At 44.4% G+C, this 20,780-nt stretch overlaps 2 protein-coding genes across 5 annotated transcripts in view; both read left to right on the top strand.

Moving 5' to 3' along the window:
* Window positions 1–6: 6 nt before the first annotated feature.
* LOC105890902 (serine/threonine-protein phosphatase 4 regulatory subunit 3) lies at window positions 7–4,113 on the top strand. Its single transcript, XM_031579507.2, has 10 exons — window positions 7–69; window positions 553–655; window positions 773–817; window positions 922–1,080; window positions 1,735–1,904; window positions 1,998–2,137; window positions 2,245–2,396; window positions 2,487–2,495; window positions 2,568–2,683; window positions 2,804–4,113. Exons 1-10 carry the CDS (start codon window positions 16–18, stop codon window positions 2,909–2,911), a joined length of 1,056 nt encoding a protein of 351 aa, XP_031435367.1. The 5' UTR covers window positions 7–15; the 3' UTR covers window positions 2,912–4,113.
* A 2,161-nt stretch (window positions 4,114–6,274) lies between these two features.
* Window positions 6,275–20,780, top strand: part of ccdc88ab (coiled-coil domain containing 88Ab) — a 49,056-nt gene continuing 34,550 nt past the window's right edge. For 2 of the 4 annotated variants that reach the window (XM_031579503.2, XM_031579505.2), the window contains exons 1-3: window positions 6,275–7,783; window positions 7,901–8,001; window positions 14,175–14,283. In XM_031579503.2, the coding sequence (XP_031435363.1) occupies window positions 7,721–7,783; window positions 7,901–8,001; window positions 14,175–14,283 (273 nt within the window). In that variant the 5' untranslated portion in view covers window positions 6,275–7,720. The remainder of the gene's footprint in view (window positions 7,784–7,900; window positions 8,002–14,174; window positions 14,284–20,780) is intronic. The other 2 variants (XM_031579506.2, XM_031579504.2) reach the window with 1 other exon arrangement.

Below are 20,780 nucleotides of genomic sequence, written 5' to 3'. Positions count from 1 at the left end.
GGAGCTGTGCAGCTGATGGGGCTCCTAAGAACCCTCATTGATCCAGAGAACATGCTGGCCCCCACCAATGTAAGACTACAGGAGACTCATACTGTCAATTTCTGTGCAGCATTTATACAAGGGCTGGGCGATATGGACCAAACATTTTATCCCAATATTTTTAGGGTGAATACAGATACACTGTGTGTGTGCGTGCATTTCCTACAAAGTGGGCTAAACCAGTTCAGTTCTAGTCAACTACGGGGTGGGGTTGAGCGGAGTGTGTGTGAGAGGAGCAAACTCTGGCGCGGGTTATGTAACGCAACATCAAACTATATAGGTATAAATGGGGTTGTCTCATGCTATATCTCATTTGAAAATAATATCGGTGTACCGTATAAAGTTGATATACTGCCCAGCCCTAACTAATACATGCAGTTCAAGAAATGCCATCATGACTAATTAAATCAATATGTTTCCTGATACTGAGCTAAACTGATTCTGAACCTCTTGGATGCCAGTGCCATTTTGTATCAGATGTTTCATGTTATGATTTCCTTGATCTTTTCCCAGAAAACTGAGAAGACAGAGTTCCTCAGCTTTTTCTACAAATACTGCATGCATGTGCTCACAGCTCCATTACTGGCCAACACTGCAGAGGACAGTGATGAAAGAGGTGAGGAGATATTCAGGGCAAATGGTGTTGGGGGGGCCCTAGTGGTTGTCCTCTGAGGTTGAGAATAGCTGTAGACATGTACCAGTAGCATGTTTTAACAAAATCCTCTTTGCCCAGCAGAAATACAAGAGGGATCCACTAAAATCAATCGAGTTTGTCCTGGTAAGTTTTGTTAAAGGCTCTGACTAAGCAGCAACTTTCATTTCTGCCTTTGTTTTGAAAATGTGTTTTTGTGTGTGGTGTAACTGGCTCTTGTCCATTTTTAGATAATTTCCAGACTGCCCAACTGTTGGCCTTGATATTGGAGCTGCTGACCTTCTGTGTGGAACACCATACGTACCACATGAAGAACTACATCATGAACACAGACCTGCTGAGGAGAGTGCTTGTGCTCATGAACTCCAAACACACCTTCTTGGCGCTGTGTAAGTAGAAAATCTGCGCAGTCTGGAACATCAAGAGATCTATGGAGTTTATTACTATGAAAAAGCGCAGAAAAAGTCAGCTGTATTGCAGGTGATATTTTACTTTAATTATATTAAATTATGATTGCTCTACGTTGGAGAAGAGAAGGACTTGTAAACTGGGTTGCTGTGGCTAGATTTGTATGTGATTGTATTGAGCGATTTAAGGATTAACTATTTGAATCATGGAAGGCCTTATCTACAGACGTGGCCTTTTGGTCCCATTACTAAAGTCTCTAAAATAGTTTTGCAGAGGAGTCCCAAGCACAGACTTTAGAATGACATTGCTCACAAGGGCCTCAAAGATGCATTCTGTCCAGTCAGAGGTTAGCAAAGCAGGATAGCAAATAGGCCTTTCAAGCTGATGGTCAGTTCTGATGGCCTTGATGGCTTTTTTTTAATGGATGGAGCAGTTGGAATGTGAACGGGACATAGGGTAAATCTATCTGGCTTGTGCAGCCCAGAATTAAAGCCACTTGTGTACAGAACTGTGCAATTTGCATGTTCCTCAGTGCGTCGTTCCACCACGTACATAATCAGCAAGATTATTTAACTGGAAGATTCTCTGGTCCTTTGCAGAATGGTGGTTGGTACAGTCCTTTTATTTGTCTGCAGGTGCACTACGGTTCATGAGGCGGATCATTGGGCTGAAGGATGAATACTACAACCGCTATATCATCAAAGGGAACCTGTTTGAGCCAGTCATCAATGCCCTGCTTGACAACGGAACGCGATACAACCTTTTAAACTCTGCCATCATTGAGCTCTTTGAGTTTATCAAAGTGGTATGTATGACAGATGCAAAACTATGAAGACAATAATGATGAATTGCACAGATGGCCTAATGTTTCGCTTTTTCCCCCCCCCTTCTTAATAAGGAGGACGTCAAGTCTCTCATTGCTCACATTGTGGACAACTTCTACAAAGCACTTGAATCCATCGAGTACGTCCAGACTTTCAAGGGGTTGAAGGGGCGGTATGAGCAGGAGAAGGACCGACAGACTCAACGTTTCCGCAGGTGAGTGGCGGGTAATAAAGATTCCGTGGGTCATGAAGTAGTTGAGAGAGGCTGGTATGGTTTGATTCAGTGCCACTGCTCTCTAACATCTGACGTCTTGGCCTTAGGTATCGCCGTGAGGCTCGACCTGTGGAGGATGATGAAGAGATGTGGTTAAATGAAGATGAGGAGGACGATGACGAGGCTGCAGAAGAGAAGAGCAGGTCTGATGAAGAACCTTTTCCTGAGAGCTACGAGAAGTTCATGGAGGCGAAGAAAGGTATTCCCACCCATCCTGGCCAGACATCAGTCTCTCTAGTCAGGCTGTGGAACAGCTTGTTCCTCACCCCTGCTTCTTATCTCTTTGCAGTTAAAGAAAGTGAGGACAAAGAAAACCATCCAAAGTGGACTTCAACTGGCAGCTTTAAGTTTACCTTCTCTCATTCTGCAGGAGCTGCCAATGGAGCCAATGGCGCTAACAGCAAAGCGGCCACCTCTGCCTCTGCCACCAGTCCCAATGGTTCTTCAGCCAAGGCAGCTGCTCTCCCCGCCACTCCTGTGGTTAAGGTGACTTGTCAACATCAGTTTCAATATAGGCCCCTAAGGGCCAATTACAGCCCTTAACATGCAAATACCAGATGCTTTAGTTTTTAGTCATTTCGATCACACTTTTCTTTACATCCACAGACGGCGATGGTAGGACTTGTGGATTATCCAGATGATGAAGATGAAGATGAGGAGGAAGACGAGGAGGAGGAACAGGCGCCACGGAAACGACCCCGTCTAGGCTCATAAAGAAGTAAAAGGCTATCCTGAGGTCTGATGTCCCATGGTGCCACTGTCACGGTCCACTGGACAGAGACCCTCCCCACCCCCGTCGCCCCACTCTACCTCCTGCTCCCACACAGCCACACTGCCTGTGGACCAGAGGAGCTCCCTGCCTCCCTCCCTCCCCCTCCCCAGGACCCAGGCACACCAGCAGGGTTGCAGCACTTCCTCACCGCTACAGGCTCCCTGATGGGAGCAGGGGGGGTGACAGGAGGGCCAGTCAGGCTAGCAGGACTAGCCGCTCAGTGATGGAAGCTTGGCAGGCAGACCCTTAAGAGCGACATGTCCTTTTTACTTGGGTTGGGTGGAGAGAATCTGGCAAAAAAAAAAGAGGTGGGATGGCAAAGAAAAAAGAAAAAAAATGTTTGAAATGCAGCTTCTTAAAGGTGAGCAGCAGAACTTGAAAAATGAAGCCAGAGCTCCCCCTACTGAGGCTCAAGTGGAACTACATCAGCCAGGAATCTTGTATTCACGAGTCTATTAAAAGTACTGTACAGCAATTTTCTTTTTAATTGTTTGCCTCTTTAAATGATTTTTTTTTTTTAATTGGGGGAGTCAATTCCTGCCAGTGTAATATTTTTTTGCACAAGAAGGTGGGACCACTGTTTACCCTTTTAATCAGATAATTTGACTCATTGTAGAATAGTCATGATACTGATTTTAATAAGATGTATTAAACTGCAGTAAAAACCCTTTTGCAGCTGATTGGCAGACGTTTGGGGTCTGTTTGTGATGTTGCTCGGTAACAGATTTAATGATGTGGCCCTCTGCTATGTCGAGTCTCCAGAAGTGTTTACGTTCTGAAGAGTTCCCCACACCAACCGCTGGCTCTACGAACACAGGCTCTCAGTAGTTGTGCTCTAGGTTTTCTGTGAGATGTTTTCTGTAAGCACTGATGGTTTAAACCAGCCTCTCCCAGCATGTAGACATTCCTATTGACAGATGTAGCAAAAATCCACACCACAAACGTTTCAGATTGATGAAGAATAAAAAGCTGTGAGGGCCCAATTGTAAAGATTTAAAAAATGTCTAGAGCGCACTGTAGGTTTTTGTTTTACTCCATTGAAATTTTGTACAAGTGCATTTACTACCACTATCTCCACTCTAAACCATTTGTATACATTTGATATTTGGAAAGTTTTCAGATTAAATGTGAGCCTGGCATTAAACGTGAATCTTTATATTCTGTTTTTGGCTACTGAATGAAACTGATCTATATGCAGTGTGATCATGATCAACCAAGTACATTTTCTTTGTACTTTAAATTACTTTTGCGTTCTCTTAAGTTGATGCAACACAAGACGTTTAGATACAGGGCTTTAGAATTTGTATCTCGGTTCCTTACATGGGCATAGTGGATTATGTGTGCTTGATGAATGCTAGAATTCCTATGCCCTCAAAAAGGACCTTTAGATCCTCATTGTACATGTATGCTCACGTCAACCCAGCATGGGCTCACTGGTCTCCCTTCAGGCACATGGTTGCATTATTTATATGATATTTCAGCATTCCTGCTTAGCTCACAGTGACAGAGATGCCAGGTTTCCAGTTAACATGCAAATCCTGAGAAATCAATCAAAAGGCTCGTCTTTTAGGTTTTGTTATAAGGGGCCATGGGTGCTTTATTTTTTTATGACATTGAACTGTGTGTCTGCAAAGTTCAGTTGCTTGTTAGAAGCTGTGGTAGCATCTGTACATTTTCATTGCTTTCAGTACCAAACCCAAGGGCTGTCTCACAGGAAGATTGAACAATGCCTTCCCCTCTTTGGCTGTTTACAGAGAGTTCGATTTCGCACTGTAGAGCTCTGTGACTGATGTGTTAAAATGATATCCCCCACTGCACTTCAGAAGTGTGCATCAGCATTAATCAAAAGGGATTTGTCGGAGAGGCTGCGCACAGGATTGAACGGCTGATGCTCGCTGTTGGGGGTGGGTGGCGCTGGCGTTGTTATGGCAACAGATTAATGGAGGAGATTCTACCAGGTTTTGCAGTTGCCATGGATTTAGACAGGTTGTGAGGCTGGCTGTTAGTCCTTTATCCTGCTTGACTGCATCATTTTCTCTTTTCCCTCTCTTTTCTCTCCTAAATATATAGAGAGCAACATTAATCTCACTTTTAAATTATTTCTAAAAGGTAAGCCATGAATGATGGTAACTAAGTCCTAATAGTACTCTGGTGAAACGAAGCAATATTGCCCAAAATGCACTTCTGAAATCACACTATACCACCATTTACTGAATTTGTAGCTTTTGAATACTGGGAGATTTAATAACTTGCTGCCTTACCAACTACACCACCAGTCATACACTTTTCTTAACAGAGTCCACAAAACCATTGTGGATACTGCTATCTTTGTATATTTCCTGTGTCAGTATTCCAGTTAACATCATAGGGATCTTGATGGTGTTTCCAGGGGCCGAGGTCTGGGGAGTTTATTGGTATTCACCATTTTAAAACCAGGCCACAGGGACTTCCTTCTCAGTTAAGGGGAATTTGATCATCTGTGTTTGATTTTCCATATCAACTCCACAGGAGACTGGGAGATGCTTCTGTTCAATATAGGTCAGTCAGTCCATAAACCTCCAAACAAATAGTTTTTTGGGGGGATTTTAAAGCTGTTAAGTTTCGATGACAGTGTCTCTCTTCAGTCCTTTTAAGTCTATGTTGAACCACCATCCTTAAAACCAGTTTGGAAACCAAACCAGTTTATAAAAATAGACCAGCGAGCAGAGCTTTGCTTTTCATGTGGTTTGGAGTTTTGTTTATAATGAGAAAAAGAAGCAGAAGTTCAGAGGAGAAATGTGTGGTTATAAACCCACATGAATTTTAAACTGGGAAGAACTATGTTGAGGAAGTGGTCGACTCAACTGTTACTGATGTCTGTTGAGATAGGGAATGTGATTATTCAAATGCCCACTGATAATAACTGACAGTGAGAAAAGTTAAGTATGTCCTGTTAAAATCATTGATAAACAAGTTGAGTGTATGAGCATTTGAGCAGCAAGTAAGATGTGAGTAAGAAAATGTAATCACTGATATATGATACTTTGCAGATGGAGTCTCTTAATAATACCAATAGGAAAACAAAACCATTAATATCAACATGAATATTCTTTGCTGACATTGGTTTTTACTTTTTATCTTAGAGTGGTAATACATGTTCATGATGTAGCCAAATGATTACCTTTTTATATTAGTCTCTAAAAATGAATTCAGGTATGAATACTGCTCATCTTCTACTCCTAAGAAATTCAGAAAAAAAAATGTGCTTGTAGTTTTCTAGTATGTGATTGTGTGAATTCCTGGACTGCTCCATATTGGGTGTATAATATCTGGTCAGGGTCATATTTGGGCCCACTTCACTGTTATTGTTAGCCAGGTATGCTCAATCACTGGGAAGAGAAACATATTAGACATCCACAAGGTGTCTCTGTTTCACCTTTAAAAATACTGCGCATGTTTCAGACTGCATCCTGATGCTTGGCGCAGACAATGGAGACTGGAGACTATGAGGTCCTGACAAACCATCGGAATACATGCTTCATTTAATTTACTGTAGTTCTAAATGTGGTGTACTGTCCACCAAACAGCAAAAAACCGGTGTTATCTGTAGGATAATCGGTAGAACGCTAACAATGGGGTTGTGTTGTACTTGTTTAAACATGTTATCCAAATGATTATTTGTGATCATAATGCTAGTTTAAATATATTATGGTAGCACTAATAACCTACCAACTTTTTGTAAAAACGTGACCGCGCATAGTCATGATGTGGCGCACTGATGTGACTGGCGAGAAGGCGGGGATGATAAAGATGTTATTATCAGACTAAAAATGAATACTGGCCACTGAAATCTGGGTTAGTAAATCACACCAGTTGTAGGCTACGTTATCGTAACATCTGGCTCTATTTCTTCTTTCTCCCGTCTCAAATTGTACACGCGTTCCGTCTGGCGGAGGTAGACACACGCGGGTGCATCAATGCCTTCAAGGCGGCACAGCGGGCGGAGGAGGCGGTGCTAAGTCTCGCGCACAGTTTTGCTGATTGCTTCTCCGGCAGATCTGTGCCGTTACTATCCCGACGGGTTACGCTCGTCTCCTGGAAAAAAAGTAGAGTATCAGAGCTCACCAAAGCTTCCTGTATACGCCAGTTATTTTTTTCTTTCGAAATGATGATCAGTTATTTGTAATGTGTGCCACTTAAGGCGTTATCCATTTGAACGGATAACTGCATTGGGACCATACGCGTTTAAAGAGGATTTTTACAGGTCGTTACTGGAGGAATTTTGAACTGTCTCTTGTGAAGAACTGACATCAGGATGTAAATTAGGCTGATTTGGTTAGAATTGTCACATTAAGCCTTTCTCACACGAAGAGCGGCGCCGGTGAATACTGTGAAAGGCTGTGGAGACCAGTGCTGCGAGAATAGCGGGATCATCAATGGAATAATTTGACTTTTATTGAGAAATGCAAGGCATTCCTTGTCCGTGTCAGGCAAGGTTACCAGGCTACTATTTACCAAGCCTTGCTGGACCAAGGGACATTTCCAGGTTTTCTTTTAACGGTATCTCTGACTAAATCTGGACAACAAATGCATGGACTGTCTATCTGCAAAATGAGTGTCTGTTTAATTAAATCAACCACATGAGTAGCCTCTAAATTGAGGTCGCGTCCAGGACTGGGAAGAGGACCATTTCACTAACCCCATCTAGCTAATAAAAGCTAGATTAATTTGTAGCCAATCTTAATATTCTGTTATTGAGACACGACGACAAAATGGATAACGAGGTCTTTGCTCCGTTGCTGGAGCAATTCATGCTCACTCCTTTGGTCGCCTGGGTAAGACTTGAAGTGTAGTTAGAAATCATTGTCTATTGTACAACTAGGTGCATTTGACCACGTTGTTTATTTTTATATATTGAGAACCGCTAACATCACTTTGTTTCCAAAATCCAGGCGAAGACAGTCGGCCAATTATCTACCAAGGATGGAAGAAAACTGTCGGAATACGTTGAATTAGTGGACGGAGTATATCTAAACGATATCATGCTTGAGATGTAAGTAAATAGGCATATCATCTTGACCCTAACTGAATTCATTATGGCGGCATTGACACATAACAACAGATATTGCTTCTTAACGATAGCCAATACAAAAGGAATATGTCAATGGGTGGCTTGACGCAGCCATTTCCAACCCAGACGACATCGCCATCCAAATCGGCAGCAGCCGAGCTTCCAGTTGACTGGTTATCATATCAAGCGTTTCGAACTTAAAGTGTCATCTGCAGCTTACTGGAAGGCTCCCTGTCGCTCCTTTTTAATGTATAGCACTCTTGGTAGGCGGTCGTGCAGTGTTTTGCGTCAGTTGCGCCTTCTGTTCAGACAATACTAGCATGCAAGTTTGTCAGATGGACCAGTGCCCACTGTTACTAATGTTGCCGGTGCTTCTCCATGGTGTGGCAGACCATTTTTGGCTACACTCAGATTTGTACATAGCATTTTTGGCCTAATATTCACCTTTGAATGCAAGCATATTTCCATTCTTGGCTATAGAATATTGTTTTGTGGATCCTAATGGCCATGATATGGGGCCATTCAATCTGAAAGAAAGAGTGGCCATCCTTATTTTGTACATCATTTGTGAAGGACAAGGCCCTGTGTTAAAATTGCAACCTGGAATGGACTAATCTTTGCCAGGTAGAGGCATTACTAATAGTCTACTCTACTGGATTGAGTTTGACCATTAGAGGGATATACAAACTCTAATCTTATCACATCTCATGACAATTTTCAGAACACCTAAATAGGCCAGTTTCTAATTTAGCATATGATCTCCAGGTCTGGCATAGCTCATAGCCTACTGCACATGGGAGTCCATCATTGATTTATAGCTTATTATGTTATGGCAGTCCAAACCTCCCCAAAGTGTTTGAGACTTTAAGAATCAGCTGTGTGGCATGATCTTTAAGAAATCCACTTCGGACAAAGACTTTTAGGGTGGCCATATATACTTGTCTCGTATTCTGTACATCACAAAGAAGAGTTACTCCAGTGATGTAGTGGATGTCCGGTCAGTCCCTCCAGTGTTGGGCAGCTGTTATGAGACTTTGGCCCTGTGTAGTTCCTGGACAGAGCAGACATTGTCAGATGATAAATAAGATCTTTGTGTCACAGCACTGATTGATAACATTAGCATGCTAACCACTGACCTTTTCAGATTTTTTTTTTTTCAGAGCACGATGTCTTCTCTGTTGTTTTTGCAACCTCTCGTCACTGGACAGGAGAATCATGCATACCTCTTTTTAAAAGATCGTTGTTCATTTGTGAAGCTGTGGCATGTTGACATGCGACTCTTGAGAAGGACAATACTGCTCCGTTATATTTCTGGTTGACGTAGTTTGTCACAGTTAGTGGCTCAACGTGTTCAACTAACAAAACTTAAAAGCTTGAAATCCCTACATCAAGTGAACTTGAGGAGAACAGATAAACCGGAGCATAATGTTAGACTCCCGGTGTACTCCCAAGTTGTTGGTAAATAGTATTTTTTCCATGGAAATTCTCAAGACATTTTCATTCTCAAGACGTTTGTTCTGCATCCTGTAGGAATATGTTCAGTGGTTCTGTCAAGGATGCAATCAATACTAGCTGTGTAAACCTATCCTCAGCTTTCATTACATTTTTCTGGTGATTTATCAAGAGAAGTGTTTGCAGAGATTGATTATGCCTTCCATTTAAACACTTAAGCAAGGTTTGTTTGGTGCACATCGGGGGAGCCCTTGAATGGGTTGTGAGCTTGAGTTTGTGACATGACCGTCAATATCACATCAGATTATGTTAATTCACAGCATATGTCAAACACTGGCATTGCCTAATCCTTTAATGTAGGCTACTGTAAACAAAGCACATTTGGCATGTTTTTAACAAGCCAGGTAGTCAATAATTTCAGATGCAGGTGTTTGTTGCGAGTAACTCTTGTAGCCATATTGTGTTAAGTGGTGGCCAGCCTGGGGCCCCTGCATTTATTTTCCTGGGGAAGCCCTTCTGGATTATCTAACGGTTTATAGTTGGGAGCACAGATGGCCGGTTGAGTGCCATTCCTCTTTGTGGGCTACTGCCCATCCCAGCAGAGCCTGCCTCTCACTGCCCCTCAGTGACTACTGCCCTGGAGGTCTGATGAGTCATCTCCTGCTGTCCTGTTTTGGCCTGTCAAGAACGGCACCTGAAATCCAACTGTCCAATTCGCTCTCGTCGCGCAGCTGGTGTCGGGACCGAGACTGCTTAATTCTTGGCTCTCCGGTCAGCGCGCCTGTGATGGAAACAAAAGCTCTGTCCTCAGCAGGTCTCACGCGTGCGCGCAGACACGAGCACTTAGCACAGTGGTGGGGCAGCTTAAGGGCCGATAAGATATCTGTTGAGTGACAACAGTTTAATTAAGTTAATCCCGATTGGGCTCTGTCCCCCAGCAACCCAAATTCACTCCCCACAGTGCCTTTTAGCACTCAAAAAGAGGGAGGTAATAGGATAGCAGTGCAGACTCACACCTCTCTCTACATCTCTCTCTCTCTCTCTCTGTCTCTCTCTTATTCTCTACACCTCTCATTCTCTACACCTCTCTTTCTTTCTCTACATCTCCCTCTCTCTCTCTGTCTCTCTCTCTCATGCTGCATGTGTTGGCAGAGCAGAACATCTCTTCCATTGTCCTCTCCTGGTTAGGTAGATGGTGCATAGTTTTCATAAGATTCCTGCTGAATGGCTTTGTATGTATTTGCTGAATCCCCCAATGCTGGTGTTCTTATCCTGGGAGATCAAACGCTTGTGCTGTGGGTAGCTGCCTTCAAACAGACAAGGAGAAAGTATCTCCTCCCACCTACCACCACTACTACCAGTGCCTGAATGCCCTTGCCTGAGGCTGAGCCCTTATGTGAATGTAGCCATACCCAACCAATAGAATAGAATAGAATATTCTGTATTAGCACGTTGACTAAAGTCACTGGAAATCCTTGTAGTGAGCTTAGGCATAACGCAGAGGCATACCATACATGAAATCAAAACAATACATGAAACACAACATTGTAAACAGTAAATGCAATAAACGATTAACTCAGCAACACTAAATTACTCCAACTATTTACATCATGCAACATTATAGCTGTCCCTCTGTGTCTGCCTGATCTGTCTAGCTCCTAGATTCTGAGTGGGTCCTAGCCGTTGGAAAGCTGTGCACAACACAGCAAGTCTCTGACTGTAGATGGTAAGAGGATGTTGAGCAGTGCTCTAAAAATGCTCTTGAGTCAGATTCACAGGAAGCAGCTGCTGTGACCTTGGAAAGGGCATTATTTGAACACGGCCACGCTGTGCGCCCCTCAGGAGGGACGTTACTCACTGTGTTTTTGGAAGGAACACCGATGCACAGAAGGGCCTGTGGAAGCACCCTAACCGGACTGATAAGTGCTGTGATACACGCACAAGTCAAATAGGAAACGGCAAATACCCTGACATAATGTTTTAGCCTTCAGGCTTAGTAAATGATTGTCTGTGTGTGAGTCATGCTGAGTTGGTCTGCCCTTGAAATGCATTGTAGACTTTTTTTATGCTCTCTAAGCTTTGAGAAATTGGTGTCTTGGCCTTTTTTTCTCTCCGTTAGGCTACTGCTGATTGGAAGCCATGGGTGTCCCCTGGTTCCATTGCTGCCTCATGCAGTGTGTCCCTCACACTGTCAGGCTCAGGATGGAGCTCCGTGCAAACAATCCCCCCGTTCTTTACCCGCCAAGGCCGAGCGCAGCTCATGCGTTGTTTGTGTAGCATGGCTCAGTCAATGCCCGACTCGTGCGCTGCGACCACCCCCCGCCTCAGCTGAGTCTGATGCGGGCTGTCAGAAGTAGGTTACTCCCCAGTGCTGGAGCGCCCGGGGCTTTGTTGTGCTCCGCATTGGCTATTGACTTTGCATTGACTTCAGATTTGCAAAAGGAGGTTATATCGGTGTGGTGTGGTACATTCTTTTATTTTTTTGGTTTTCGCCATCACACAAAGGAGCTGCATTCAGAGCCACATGGCCAGAATGATTGAGACGTGGCGTAAAGACAGGGGGTTGGGGTTGAAACGGGGCGAACCTCAGGTCTGTGGAAAGTGTGGCAGTGCTTGTGTTGCGGCAGATGCGTTTCCGGTTGGCTATTTAGATGTAATGTAAATTAGCCCCCTCACTCGTGCCTCGCCCCCCATTTTTAACAAGCGCTTTTAGCTGACAGGATTACAGTTCCCTCCACGGTATTTAATTAAGGGGTTAAGCTTACCCCCCACCGTGGCCCCTCAAAAGGCCCTTGACTGGGCATGCGGGAGGTCACGTGATTGGTGCATTCACTCTACAGCGAGTAGAGTCTGAGAGGTTACTGTGTGTGTGAGTGTGTTTGTGTGCAGTCAGACACTGTCCTCAGTGTAGATCGAATGCATCACTGAAAGATCCCCTGTCACTGTCATGGCTGTGGCAGAAACTGTCTGGAGATGACTGCTCTGTTTTTATTTCCTAGTTTGTTTGTTTTTTAGGTTAGAGTGCTTTAGTGCCAAATCCACAGTATTATTATATTAATGTAGAGCATTTAGCAAAATCCACTGAAAGTCCATTTCTGTTGGCATCTCTTTGTGGCAGGGTGTTTATATAAAAGCTTCGGGTTGTGAGAGGGGGGGGGGTAGCTGATAACCATTTCATGCTTTGTTGCGACCCTGAGCTGTGGAGGTATGTGGGACAGCGTTAACGCTGTGGGGAGTAATTGTGGCAAGGTTCACTGGAAATCAGCCTGATGCACATGGGGCTTGGACAGAACCCCCCCACGTTAAAAGCCTGAGAAAAAAAGATCACAGATGCAAGCAAATGCCCATGCATGCATGTCCTTGTACATGCACAGGCACGCACACATGCTCAAGTCATCTAATTACTCTCAAACGACCCCCCTGATGAAACCAATGGAAAGTACATTTGGCTTTGTGTAATTATTCCGCTTTTAATCGTTCAAAGCAAAGTCCAGTGGCATTTTAGTCTGCAGAGAAGGGATGCCCACCCACCCTACTGCCCTAATGCAACACTGTGATGCAATGCCCACTACGAGAGAAGCCCTAGTGCGAAATGAGGTCATATACGCTAACTAAACACAAGCCATCTGCCCAGCGAAGAAGGGCAGTGGAGCACTAGATGTGCTAATCTCCGCCTGCTCATAAAGCATATCCATCTCTGAGGATCATCAAAGCACGACCCTGAGCTGATGGCGTGCAAGGTCCTTGGGGAGCCGGCGTCGCTCAACACCTCTGAGGTCAAATGCAGTGCCGAGGATTGGTTTAGGTTTCGTCCACCCTTCCAAATCCTGGCATAATAAAATGAGCTGTTTTTATTTTGAGTTATTAATCTACTTTTAAGTCTGGCTAGTTTTTGATCCCCCAAGTAGGGCAGTAAAGCGAGACCACATGAAGAACCGTTTAAAGACATGGCCAATTAACCAGTTACTGACAGAGTTCAGTTGCCTCGTACTCTCCTCACATGAGCAGAATTAGCCTTGTCAGTCCAGGAATCGCTAGCTTTCCAGATGGAACATGCGACATTCAGGGGCATATGTATGTTAACCTGTTCCTTCTTTACTGTTTTTTTTTTATACTTGCAAAAAAGTCATACTGTTCAGCAAGGTCTGCTGGTTTTAAAGAATTCCATATGTCCTTAATTTTTTTCTCTAGAGGAGGAGAATCACTTCCTGTTGGTTAATGCTTCTAACATTCGTTCAGTTTTTTGCCTAGAAAGAATTTTGGCTCAATGTTTCCTTCAGAACATTCCCCCATATATTCTCTCACGCACACACACACACACGCATCAAAAATCCATGGATGAACATCATCTCCCATATGACTAACTCCCATAATGGACATAAATCTAGGATATCTGAATCCACTATTCATATAGTTGACTTAGGGAGGTTCCCCTATGTAGGATGTTGTACCCCACTCGTGAGCCCTTTGTTAGACACAGTTTAAGATGGGAGTTAACCTTTGGTGTGTCTGTGTCATGGACCCCATGGTTGAGACGGTACTGTGAAAGGTCAACCACTTCCTTATAATCCTGGTGCTGTTCATGGCTTTCTGAGGTTTGCTGTCTCTAAGTGAATTATTGTGCAGCTGTGCTCACTCTTGTGTTTGGTTAAGAGGATAGACTCAATGCACCATTGTCTGATTGACTGTGTTTTCCTCCTCAGAAATCCTAAAGCCACTGTTCAGAGGACTAACAAGAAAGTGAACAATGACTCCACGTTGCGAATCCAAAATCTCTCCATCTTGATTCGTCAGATTAAGACATACTATCAGGTGAGTTGGCAGTGTTTCCTCTAACTTTGGAAAAATGATGGAGCATTTTTTTTTTTTTTTTTGTTATTGGGTGAAAACTCAGTTATTGTGATTTGAGGTTGTGCACTCTGGTGTTGTGTGGAGTTTAAACAGCTCTTTCCATGGTTCAAAATAAAACATTCATTTAAAGACAAACTGCTTTTCAGAGGGTAGGTGACGTATATGCATCTGAAAAGGCAGTGAAAACTTTTAATAAGAGTAGCGCTGTGAAAACATACACAGACTGAAGGCTGAAGACTCATTTGCAGATGTCTGTGGCTGGTGTGATGTGGGAATAGAACCTCCATCCAGATGGCAAAAGATCCCGTGTAATAGAGCAAGCACGTCAGAAATGTGTTGGGTAGTGTTCTGAATCCACAGATGTGGATCTTTCGCTGTCCCCTTACACATATTGGATATAAGGGGTGAATTTGAGCTCCATCTGGGGACCTTCTTTCATTAAAATAGTCACTATGACTGTACTTCCTAGTCAGACCGACATATGTTAATCAGGTTAGAATCCGTTTTCTTTTCGCATGGGTTTGCTCTGGGCTTTTTTTTCCCCTGTTGTTTTTTGAATTTGAAAATGAACTGTTTCTGCTTGTCACTTTAAGCTCCTCCTCTTATATGGGGAAGGGTAAGAATAGGATTCTAACTAAAGCTGTAGACTAGAAGTAAGCCAGTAGGTTTTGTGATGTGATTATCAGCTTAGCACATCTGTCAAACAGCCACAGATCGTGTGTGTTGTGTGTGCGTGTGTGTGTGTGTGTGTGTGTGTGGATGGATGCTAGTGAGGTAATGGGGAAGCAATGACAAATAGGTGAATGAGCGGGAAGGAGGGGGAGCCTGAGTGTGTGAGGGAGCGAGTGTGTGAGCGAGCAATCGAGAGCGTTCTCAGAATTGCTGAGACTACACCTTTAGGTTGTTTAGGGGTTTTTAGTCATTATAATGCGCTGCTTCTGTGGAAAGCACCACCGCTGGGAAACATAATTGAGGCTGCTGAGGTGTTTTGGCACCCTGAATAATAATCAGAAAATGTGTGTGATCCCGCTCCCATGGCAACACCTTCAGGCATGTATAGCCCAGTAAGGATCACAAGTAGATCCGAGCCCAACATGTCCCACTACGCCGTTCTGTTGGCAAGGTCACTAAGGGCCTTATCTCAACACTGTCAGTCATTCAAGACCCCACGACTCAGGGAGCTAGACATCCAATATGATTAATGGAATTTTGTTCATTCTGAAGCACATCACTGAGGCTGGTGTCTCTCCAAAGTGGAGCTCTTCTGGTGATCAGTCATCACTGGCCAAAAGATGGTAGAGGTTCTCACAAACATCCAATTACTTTAAAAAAAGATGGACAGCATGGTGTCATGCACGTACGTTCTGAAGAAATTGAGCCCAAATTGGTCGTCCATATTGGCAAAATTGGAGCCAGAGTCTGCACAGTAAGTGCTTTTTGGAGCTAAAGCATGCATAGTAAACAGCAAAACGTCCAAGCATGCATAGTAAACAGCAAAATGTCCAGGTCCGCCAAGAATTAACCATGATTTGATTTGATTTAAATTCAGTGTATTCTGTCTAATGTTTTTACAGTCATTGGTTTCATCAGATCCACCCTGAATCTCACTGAAGGGACCATGTGTCTTCAGCAAAGCCCCGGAATTCGGTTATAGGATTCCTCCTCACCATACTGGATTAAATGCTAGCCTCAGTGGTGGGCTTGATTGAGTCCCAATCCCCAAATGATTGTTTTCCCCTTCTCTCCTTTTTTTTTTTGAAGAGCAGTCACGATTCATTTAAATCGGTAATTATTTCCTGACTGAGCTGTTTGAAAGAGAAGGGCCCAACAAAAAGGGACCCCTTCCGCAGATTACAGAAATGATGTGCACAGAGTGGAGAGAGAGAGCCGGTCCTCTTTATCCTAAACGGGAGGTCACAAGTCTCACCAGTATGAGAGCCTCAACTCAGTCTTTAGTGGAACATTCCTTCAAAAGCTCTCCTAATGGGGTCAGATGAGTTGTTCGGAGGGGGCAGATTACAGAGCGCACAGACTTTAGCCTGCAGTTTTTATCTCCTTGCTGGCTAAGGTTCATGCTGCCAATGATAAAAACATTAAAAGCCCGTCCATGACTGAAGTCGATGATTGGGGCATGGCGTGCTGATTGCTTTGGTTGGTCTGAAAATGCTGGCTCTGTTGAATGGGCCTTTAGCACGCAAGAACACTACTGAGACGATGCCTGTCTGCCCATCAGATTTCAGGCTCCAGACGGACAGCATGTTGTGTCTGTTTAGAAGGCTGCTGGCTTTGGAGCCACATATGCGACTCCAGAATGTGCTCTTGGCGTCGTTGAGATATGTTCTAAAATGCCTTGACTCTTTGTCAATGCATAATTAATGCAAAGTATTAAGGAGTGGATGTAATAACACGTAATGGGTCATTTAGAATAAAGCTGGCTGCCTCTATGGCCAGCCTGGTGCCATCAGCAGTTTCTTTGAGCCCCTGCAGCTCGAGGAGGGCAACTTCAAGCAATTTCGAGGCAAACGTGAGGAAGGGGATTACAAACTCGAGCAGGTTCTGCTGAGTCAGTGCTTTCTCCTTATTGAAAGAACTTACTAATTAACTCTGGTTGTATCGGGGCCATCACAGGGGTTTGGGCTCTGCTGGGACCCTGCCTCTCTCCTTTGCAACACCACTCCGCTCTGGAGACCCGAGACTCTGAGGATGACTTTGAACAGAGGTTATTAAAGTGGGACGCTGCATATTTCCATAATAATGGTTCGTTCGTCCTCTGTAGAGTTGAACATTGCACATTGAAAGTTGTGCAATGTGTTCTTCATAATGCCTGTCTGTGTGTGTGTGTGTGTGTGTGTGTGTGTTTGAGTGTGTCAGTCCTGACACTCTCTTGCTGAAACATTTTTAGGCACTTAAGTTTTTATAAGACAGGAAAAAAGATCTGGGAGGATGTCAATGATGAGAACCAGATGCTTTGAAGCCGAGAAAAGGCTTTCAGTTGACACTGACTAACTGAGATGAGATGGCTCGCTCATGTGATGTAAATGATTAACAGTGAAAGATGTGCGACTCAAATCTTATTCCAGAACAATTTGTTGCTAGATTGTTGAGCTGTTTTTCACCTGGCAGATGTCTTTTGGAGAACATTAAGCATATCTCTAGCTGTGGCTTTTGAGGTCCTCTTTAATCACAGCAGGAAGTGGTTTTTGCATAGATACTGTGTGGCATGACCTGCTTGACCCAGATATAAGGACTACAGTGGAAAATAATTAGGGTCAGGGATGGGCTAATCATTGTTAAAGATGCTCCTCTCTCTCCTTAGTCCTGTGTTTCCTCACTGGGGCGGTGTGGCTGTTGTGGCCAGACACTCATTCATTGTGAGCTGATGGAGCCACCATGTGATTCATTGCCCACGAGGGATGACTGGCTAACTTGCCCTCTACTGTCAGTGTGACCAGTGCTACTCAAAGACAAAGAAGTTGAACAATGGAAGAGCACTTCTGTTGAAGGCGCTACGAATAGCATTGCTGCTTCTCTTTGATGGCCAGATCTCTTTCAGCTACTGAAATGGGACCACCCCTGTAGCTCTGAGCCTTATCATGAGGTCAATCTTATGATTGCCTCTGAGAACAATGACCTAGACACCATAATAAACTCATTGCTTTTGGCACATGTTCTCCAGATCAGCTGTGAACGGTTAAAAATACATGCCGTGTGTAGCCGAATTCAATTATAAAAGCAAGGAAATTTGTTATTTTTCGAAGAAAAAGCTTAGTTCAGGTCTGCACCAAGGTTTTATTATAATTTTTTAATTTATTTTAACAGACAGCTGCTGTAAATGGTGAGGTGTTCTTAAGGCAGTGGCTTGTTATGATTGTTGAACAGTGCCCCATTCTCAGATCTTGTTTTGACTGTTAAACAGTGCCCCATTCTCAGATCGCCCCAGCCCTCAGGGCATGGTGCATGAGTACATGTCCAGCACGTGACCCAATGTTTTCACGCTCTCTTACGAGGCAATAACTCAGACCCTACTGTAGGCCCACCATTACTACATTAATGTCCTCTCGACCATCATCGGCCCGAGGAGCCCAGACCAGAGCCCACAAGCAGGAGGCACTGGTTCACGTCTTGGTTTTGAACGTCACAGAAGCCCAGTTTGTTTTCCAAGCTCAAGGGGTTGGCGCTCTCCTGTCGCATGCGAGACACAAAGACTGCCTGTTAGAAGGCCAGGCAGGCTTCATGTCCAGAGCTGGGGCCAGAGTGTTTTTCTTTCTTTTTTTTTTGTTCTTTTTCCTTCTTTTCTTTTTTTTGGCATCTTGGAAGCCATAGTGGAAATATTGGGATGGAATGCGTGCAGCCTGTGTCATTATGGGAAAGCTGTACTTTCCCCCCTGAGGGTCCGCCAGCTTCTTAGTGGGAGCCTTGTGCTTTCGACATTTATTCCCCTTGGTGATCTGGTGACATGGCACAGCGGCAAGAGCAAATTAGTTTATTAGGCCATGCCTTTCTGTTTGCTCCTGGCTGTATACATACATTAGCATGCAGTCTAAATGCCAGCTGAATGTGCCGCACATGGTACGGGAGCGCAGCAAGATAGTAAACATCGCTGCCTGAAAGGACCTGCAGCCACTGTGGGTTTGCTCTATTTTTTGATAACAGGAGGATGCTGGTCTTGTTGCTATTGTCGTCCCTCCGGAACATAAAGGGATACAGAAGGAAGGCACTTGAGATGTCACTTGAGAGGTTTGTGTTGGGTGATAATGAGAAACATATGGTTTTGAGGGGTCTGTGTGCAAACCCCTTTGCATGATCTCATTTTACGAACGATTTTACGAACCCACGTAGGCAGGCTCTGAATCATTACCCAGTTGCGCCCGTCATCCTTGCTGGTCTCCTGTCAGATGTAAGGAATGTTCAAAGCAGGGACAGCTTTTTGCTCGAGATATTGTGGTCTTGGGTTTCCCCCGGTCTGTAAGTGATCTTTCTGGAACACTTGGAGCAATCAGACTTAGATCACCATAGATGCTTTTTATGTGCAATGGAAATTTTGATGAAATGAAGGTGCATGCCCCATGTCAAAGGAGTCTTTAGTGGACCTGAAAATCTACGAAAATGCTAGTGAAAGTGTCTTAATAGCTTTTGTGTTGTAGAAAATTAGACCACAGGTTTTCATTGCAGAGAGAGATTAGTTTAATTATCTACCACAGTTCAAATGACTGAACCGTGTTCTACCTGAGGTTATCTTACCTTATTTCTCCAGGCAGTGCCAAGGACAAAAACATCTGGCTTCTTTATCCTTGTAGAGGTCTGTGCATCATTCTAGGTGTTGGTATCATGCCGGAGAGGTGAGGCAATGTGAACAGATGTCGAGGGAGTTGACGGATGGGCAGGTTTCTGCAGATGTATGTTGTGGCCTGCAGGCGAGGGAGGTGTGTGTGTGTGTGTGTGTGTGTGTGTGTGTGTGTGTGTGTGTGTGTGTGTGTGTGTGTGTGTGTGTGTGTGTGTGTGTGTGTGTGTGTGTGTGTGTGTGTGTGTGTGTGTGTGTGTGTGTGTGTGTGTGTGTGTGGGGTGGGGGGGGGATCCCAGGAAGCACCTCTCTCTCTCTCTCTCTCAGACCTAAGCAGCAGGAGCTGTCAGACCTTCAGGCCCCACACCACTCCCATGGGGAAACCCTGGAGAACAAAGGCCACGGGGAAGCTGCTGCCGCCGCCGATGCTTCTGTTGACCACAGAGGACTAGAGAGTCTGGTTAGGGCGGACCACCAGGGGCTGAGTAACTGGGGGTGAGAGTGTGTCTGGATCACTCCAGAGGCCTAATCGAGGAGGGTGTGAGAGACCACTTTGGTCTGCCCTGTTGTGGATAGAGACGAGATCTGCTGCTTTTGTGGGGATCACCTAAGGGAGGAGGAGAGCAACAAACCTGTCATTAGTGAAATTGTGCAATTGATATTCAGACCTAGCTGCAGTTGACTGAGGTGAAATTGAAGGGTAAGGCAGCTGATTTGTTGATAGGCGCTCTTTTCAAGCTATTGTTCATGTGTTCTTTTGAAAGGGGAACGTTCTTGTACTGTATATTTAACCATCGTGCCAGCTTCCCTTTTCCCTTCACCTTGTTTTTACATGTATTTAGCTTACTGCCTGTCTAAAGCCGTTTGCAAATTCATAATCACAGCACGTTTTTGGAGCAGCAGAATATCCGCAGTGAGAGAGAGGGAGAGTGAAGCCGTGGATGAGAAAAAGGGAGGGAGAGAAAAAGAAAGAAAGTGAGCCAAGAGCTTTGCGCACACACGCACGCACGCACGCACGCACGCACGCACGCACGCACGCACGCACGCACACACACACACACACTGTCTCTCTCTCTCGAACGCGCACACACACACACTCACTCACACATGCATTCACACAGGATTGCTAGGTTGAATAAACCCACTAGCCGTTGCCATGGCGACACACTGGATGTCT

This window comes from Clupea harengus, chromosome 13, assembly GCF_900700415.2.
Source record: "Clupea harengus chromosome 13, Ch_v2.0.2, whole genome shotgun sequence".
NCBI lineage: Eukaryota > Metazoa > Chordata > Actinopteri > Clupeiformes > Clupeidae > Clupea > Clupea harengus.
The sequence above is the reverse complement of the archived record's forward strand: the minus strand, read 5'-3'. Positions and strand labels throughout refer to the sequence as shown.